This window comes from Urocampus carinirostris, chromosome 9, assembly GCF_059441175.1.
Source record: "Urocampus carinirostris isolate Australia breed hairy pipefish chromosome 9, RoL_Ucar_1.0, whole genome shotgun sequence".
Classification (NCBI taxonomy): domain Eukaryota; kingdom Metazoa; phylum Chordata; class Actinopteri; order Syngnathiformes; family Syngnathidae; genus Urocampus; species Urocampus carinirostris.
The window spans coordinates 31,287,512-31,294,499 of NC_142357.1; the positions used below are offsets into that span (position 1 = coordinate 31,287,512).

Below are 6,988 nucleotides of genomic sequence, written 5' to 3' on the forward strand. Positions count from 1 at the left end.
ATTTACAGTTCATGACTACCGTATTTTCCGCATTATAAGGCGCACATAAAATCAGATTTTTTTTTTTAAAAAGCTGACTATGTGCCTTATAATCCGGTGCGCCTTATATATGGATCAATATTGAATTGCAAGGTCTCGCAACTAAGATAATAATAATAATAATAATAATAATTTCCTTTGTATTGTCATTCTTTGTAACAATGTACACAGAACGAAATGTCGATACACCTGACCCGTTGTAGCGAGTCGATGCAGCCGCAGCCAGAGGGCGCCGCCATTATACCAATTAGGTATGTCTCGGTCGAGGCGCGAACCAGCGACCTCCCAGTCTCAAAGCGGGCACACTACCATCTAGGCTACTGAGCTGGTAAGAGAAGTAGCCACCGACTCCATTTTTCGCATAGAAGAAGAAGTGCACTGTGCATACTGGGAAAAATTAAATAACGATTCTCTTTTGTTTGTGCGTTCGTATAAAGACCCTGAAATGGCTCCTATTAAGAGACACGCTTACAACGCAGAGTTTAAACTCAAGGCGATCAGTCACGCAGTAGAACACGGAAATAGAGCAGCAGCAAGAGAGTTTAACATTAATGAATCGATGGTGCGGAAGTGGAGGAAGCATGAGGATGAGCTGTTTACATTTTACATTTTACAGTTATTATGTTATTGCTTTATTGTTTTGTTTTGCACTTGTTATTGTTTTTGCACATTACAAGTGTCACTGTATTGCGAATGCACTAACGTTTAATTTACCATAACAGTATCAGACGTTTTTTTGCGTGTTGACTAAATGGACTAAAATGTTATGCCTTGCTGTTGTTCAAAGATGTTAAAAATGTGTCACGAAAATGCTTTACCTCAGAGAAAATAATAAAACAGCTGTTTATTCATTTTGGGAGTGAATGGAGTTGTGGAAAGCTTGTTGTTATCTATTAATAAAGTTTGACTGACCAATCTGACTGTTTTGTTGACATTCCCTTTAGCGCGGCACCATCTAAAGGTTGCATAGCGTAACTACAGCCTCTATTGTAGCCAAGTCAAGTCACATTTATTTATATAGCCCTTAATCACAAAAATGTCTCGAAGGACTGCACAGGATTACAATTACAAAATTGCACAATTACCTGATCTTAAACCAGCATGCACTTATAGCGCCTTATAATGCGGTGCGCCTTATGTATAGAAAACGTTTTAAAATATATCATTCATTGAAGGTGCGCCTTATAACACGGTGCGCCTTATAGTGCGGAAAATACGGTATATCCTAAACCTTAAAGGGACAATGTGTATCATTTAGTGCCTCCTGGTGGTAAAAAATAAGTCATTCATTTAAATATTTCATATTCAATATTAATGAATCATAAGCAAACATATATGCCCAATCATATAAACATACATTTTTTTAAACACTAAGTAGTTTCAAGAGTAATTTGTATTTATTTTACATAACAAGAGGCTCACCAAGAAGGAGAGATGACATTATGGTTCGCCATCCTGCCACTGAGCCGTTTTTTTCAAGATTTGTTTTTAGTTTCTCTAGTCATTGGTCAATATGCATGTTTTTGTTGTTGTTGTTGTTATTGTTTTAGGGATTCTGTGTTATTGACTTTTCATTTCTTGAATATAAAAAAGTCAAAATTGTTTTGTGTTTGAACTTTTTGTTTGTACATATATAAATATTTTTATATTTCATGTTTATGTTTCCTGTGTTTTTCAGGAATAATGTGTTTTTCATAACAGATTCAAAGTATATTCTTATATTTGTTAGTTTATTTGCTGTTGCACCCAAAAATCTATATTTTTAATTAACAGGTTACTATGTTTTTCAGAGATTTTAAGCTTTTTCTTAATATAACAAGTTAAAATAAGTGAAAAGTTCATGTTAGAGTGAAAGGAATGCTGTTCTATTTAGTAGCATAATATATTTTAGACTGCATTACCACCCCCTATCTGACGTTTCCGGGGCCTTTTAGGCTATCCAAACTTAGGATAAAAGCCTTCCAAAAACTACAATAAACACTTTTGTTTTGATAAATAAATATTAAAAATTGTAAGTATTTAAAAAATAAAATAAAAAAATTGAAAGCATTTACTTTCTTTAGATTTGAGCAGCGGGTTGACGGCAGACACTCGTACACTACTCAGTATACAGTATTCAATAATTTCCTTTTTCAACTCGAACGTAGCTCTCGCTGTTTTACCTTTCTCCTGGTCCACTCGGTCTTTTTTTTAATACTAATGAGGCAGCAAACAAATAATTGACTGTTAATAATTGTCTTTATATTTTATATGTACTATTTTTTCCCTAACAAAATTATAGATTTCAAGTGCATATTCACGCGTAGCCTCTAGATGGCAGTAATGAACATGGAGTTTATATTTTAACCCAATTGGTGTCAAAACGAAGAAGTAAACAAAATTTCGGGGCAATTTTGTTTGACATATTCATATTTTCGAAGTTGAGTCCTTCGCCTGGGTTTAAAGGTGAGACAATTCATTAGTGACTTTTAATTCTTAACCCTTTAAAGCAGGATTTTTATGTAAAAAATAAGTCTGAGGGGTTTTGTGTTTTCGTAACATTTTGTTTAGTGTCAGGTGTCTACCGTGACTAGCATCGTTAGCTTAATTGTCGATACACGGTTTAAACTAGCATGACAGTAACTCAAGGCGGAATTTATTTACTATTGTTTTTGATACGCTAATGGTGCTGTCTAACAATGATTGAAATATTGTGGATTCTTGTGTGCGGTGTAATTACTAGTCAAGTCATGTTTATTTATAGCCCTCAATCACATGGAGTCTCAAAGGGCTGCACAGACCACAGATTTTTGCAAACTAGAGGTTATTATTACACCATCCCCTGATCTAAAACCTACATCAGGGCAAGGAAAACTCTTAAAAACCTCAACATGAGGAAAATGAAGAAACCTTGAGAAGGGACTGCACATGAGTCAAGTCAAGTCATGTTTATTTATAGCCCTTAATCACAAGGCGTCTCAAAGGGCTGCACAGACCACAGACTATTGCAAACTAGAGACTATTATTACACCATCCCCTGATCTAAAACTTATATGAGGGCAAGGAAAAACTAAAAACCGAGTAGACTACTGTACTGAATCCCTTTGTTCTCCATTCAGCTACAACCAACCAACCACTCCTCCAATATATAATATCAAAACCGATACAAGTAGTGTCTGCCTTTGATTTAAAAGATCCCCCCAGTGTTTATAATTGTCATCACTGGTAATAACGTGGTTTACTTTATTTACAACGAAAGTAGACGTGGTAGAATATTGGGGAATCTTAAGATAGATAGGCATTTCACAAGATCGTGCTCGTCATCTTTCCTAAATTGTAAAAGCATAAAAAAATGCTGCAATGATATCTAGCAGCAAAATTGTGCTAATTAGGAATGTAGAATGATATAAATATACATTAAGAAAGATATTCTTTCACAGTTGTATGTGCTTGTTCAGGGTGGTAATGGCTCTGGGGAAGAAACTTGTCTCCGAACATGTTCGTCTTTTTTTAAGGCACCTGTAGTCTATAAAAAGATTTTGCAAAAATGTCGGCTCTCCTGCGGTCCTACAGACACGGCAGAGATCAGTTGGTGATTTTCTGGGCTGTGTTGATGACCCCATAAGGTTTTCTGTCTGGTGCTGTGCTCTTATCATACCACACACCTTAATGCTGTTCGCCAGTATGCTCTCTATTGTGGACAACTTGTAACTTTTAGACTCCACTAGTGATATCACTCTAAATTAGACACACAATGCTCTGAATGCAGGTTTTATACAGGCGCTTGAAAATGCTTTAATTTTAATGCTGTGTTTTCAAGGATTGAAAAGTGCCTAAATATTTCGGCAAAGTGCTTGAAATAATTCCCATGTTGAAAAACAGGTCTGCCTAAAAATGGCGTAGACACTGCTCTCTGGTGGCTCGATTTTGTCATTGCCTTTTTTCTTCCTTTGTGATTATTGGCAGCTGGCATTAGTTTGTATGGCCTTCTCCTGTGGAGTGTCATAGCCTCCTGTGAGGACAGGTCCAAAAAATTAAGGTGGTGTTTCCCAGTGGTAAATTGTGATTAAAAAAAAACTTCCTGCAACTTAAAATGTAAGCTACATATTACCGCCATTTTTACCCTACACCCTTTATGAGGAGAAATTTGTCTCAAAAACAAATATATTCGCAATTTACTCAAGACCTAAAAAAATCATGTCTTGATAAATGCACATGCAATATTAAAAATTGCAAATGACAATCGCAGATATAATTGTGGCGTTGCATAATTATTCACGCTGTAGTTTTTTTTAATGGTACTGTAGAAATTGAAAAATTTTCAGTTCTTGATTTTGGCCATGACTAGGGTGTACGGACACTGTGAATGTATCTTACAATTATTGAATGCAAATGTTCGCATGCGAAATTACAATCATGTTTTGATGTTTTATAATTTTGTTTACAACATTACAAATCAAACCAGCGCTTGGATCACACAGTCATTAAAGTTCAGGATGTGCTTTCATTTCAGCTTTCCTGAAATGCCGATTGACGGAGAACAGGGAGCAGCTGCCTCTTCTTCTTCTGCTCTGAAGCCAGTCTGTGTTTTGTTGGATGAGGCCAAAGAATTAAAGACCAGAGGGAATGCGTTCTACAGGGAGAAGAAGATCCGTGCCGCTGTTGGCTGTTATCACCGTGCTCTGATCATACTTCGCAGCCTTGACTCACAAATGCCGTCCGCTTTAAAAGGATTTGGACCTACGAGGCCGCCCCTCACACCCGAGGAAGAGACATTGTTGAAAAACACAAAAGTTGATTGTTACAACAATTTAGCTGGTATATTAATACACAAAAGAGGATTTCTTATTTGGATTTCAGATATTGTCTCTTTCACAATTCAGTATTTCATAAACTGTAAATTTGTACAATATTGCTTCGTTTTTATTTTTCAGCCTGTTTGCTGCAGAAAGAGGACGCGGACTACGCTCGTGTCCAGGAGTACAGCCTGCAAGTATTGGAGCAGCGGCCAACTGATGCCAAAGCGTTGTACAGGGCCGGCGTGGCCACATTAGAAATGGGGGATGCACGGAAAGCCAAGCAGTACCTAGCACAAGCCTGCGTGTCACAGCCTAACGGTAAAAATAATACTCAATTTAAGGCTGATTCCATCGACAAAAAAGTCAAGTCTTAATATCATGTCAGAGTTTAAAGACGACTGTAGAAATGATTGTCAATAATAGCTATAGTACATCCCCTAGATCAGGGTTCAAGCTTTTTGTTACTAATTTGCAAGGGGCTACCAGTTTGATATGCATTATTACCAGAACAACTTATGTTGTTATTATGATGTTAATATAATTACTAGATACTATAATTATTAGAAGTTGGGTTAAATAAAGTCAGACAACCACTAAACATATAATTTTTACTAGAAAATCACAATGACCTAGCACTGGTCGAGATATTTTCAGGACCAGTCCGCATGTTGCTCAATTGTCCTTAGGGGACTACCCGGTGCACTTGGGCTCCATGTTGCTCTCGATACATGTAACACCCGAATAAAATCCAACTGGCTCTAAACGTCCAACAGCGAGGATTGTAATGCCCTTGGAAAATGTCCTTGCTTTCATCGCTTCTTGGTTTTAATAATACTGTAGTTTTGATTTTTGAATGATTATGGGCACGAAACGGTGCCAAGGAGTGATTTGTGTGCCTTGTTTGTATTTCTTGATGATAGCAAGCTTCGTTTCCATGATTATCATGTTTTTGCTTTTCCTTTATCACTGCAAGCCTTGGCGAATACGGTACAAAAATTACAGAACTGTAGGCTGACTCGCTAAGTCTTTACAAAGCACGCGAGATTTTGAATTGAATGGAGGGAAAGGCATTGTGGGAAGTAGTTTGGCCAATAGCATATATTTGTTTTAATGATGCCGTAAAGCCAACCAATAGCAGTCCAGCATTTATATGATTTCAACCAGTAGCAGAAGCGCATGTTAGAAACGTAACTCGTATGCACAAATATTCAAAATTTTAAATTTAAGTTTTGGGCACGCAAAATAATTTGTTGTGCCTGTCGTACGGTGAGGAAAAGGCTGTAATGGCGGCCTATTACCTTTTAATTCCTTACTGAACAATCAACATTTTTTTTAATATGAGGCAGAGTAACAGCCCAAAAGAGACCCGGCATTGGTATGAGCCGAGTTTTGGCCACGTGAAATAGCTTGTTGTCGTGTAGTAGAGAAAATGCCGTAGATAGTGGCTGAATAAATATCTTATTCCACACAGCAAAGTGAAAACGTCATTTGGGGGATTTGCTATATCCTGGAAGTCTACTGTAATTAGAAAAGAGTATTTAGTTTTTAGCTTTAAATATACATTGGTGCTTTTTTTGATATCATGTTTCTTCTAATGACTTTTTGAAATGTTGTGTTTGATCCATTATTTTGACCTCAGATGTCAACGTCAAGAGGTACCTGCAGAGAGTCGAAGAGAAGCTGAGCCACGAATTGGTCCAGGAGAAAGCTATGTGCAAAGGCATGTTTGCCTCTAGCACAAAGAATAGCACCGGAGAATAAATCCACCAGATGGAGACATCTGAGACCGAAGACTTTGTTCAAACAGAATGGATGGCAAGTCATCTTGGTATTGCACTGAAACGAAAGCGTGTCTTGTTTTTTTTCGGAGGTGAGTGGGGGACAACAGTTATTGTGCACCACAAGTCAAAATCCACAGACACCCCCATGCCATTGACAGAAAATGCAAACTTTTGACTAAAAATAAGACACAGAAGAAAAAAGCCCGCCTCCAAGTCGAGACAAGAACTGGTGTTCCCTAGCAACGAGTATCTCTTGAACTCTGTAGATCAAATATGCTCACAAAGCTGATTTTGGAAGTAAAGACATTTTGTCAACTGTGCATTTTTTACGAGATTGCTTCGTCTCGGAAATTTTAGAGGTATCTATCCATTTCATATCTTTGAGGTGTG

At 37.2% G+C, this 6,988-nt stretch overlaps 1 protein-coding gene across 1 annotated transcript; it reads left to right on the forward strand.

Annotated features, from left to right (window-relative positions):
* The first annotated feature begins 2,361 nt into the window (after positions 1–2,361).
* ttc9c (tetratricopeptide repeat domain 9C) lies at positions 2,362–6,918 on the forward strand. Its single transcript, XM_088343494.1, has 4 exons — positions 2,362–2,484; positions 4,532–4,836; positions 4,953–5,135; positions 6,457–6,918. Exons 2-4 carry the CDS (start codon positions 4,542–4,544, stop codon positions 6,576–6,578), a joined length of 600 nt encoding a protein of 199 aa, XP_088199620.1. The 5' UTR covers positions 2,362–2,484; positions 4,532–4,541; the 3' UTR covers positions 6,579–6,918.
* Positions 6,919–6,988: the final 70 nt, after the last annotated feature.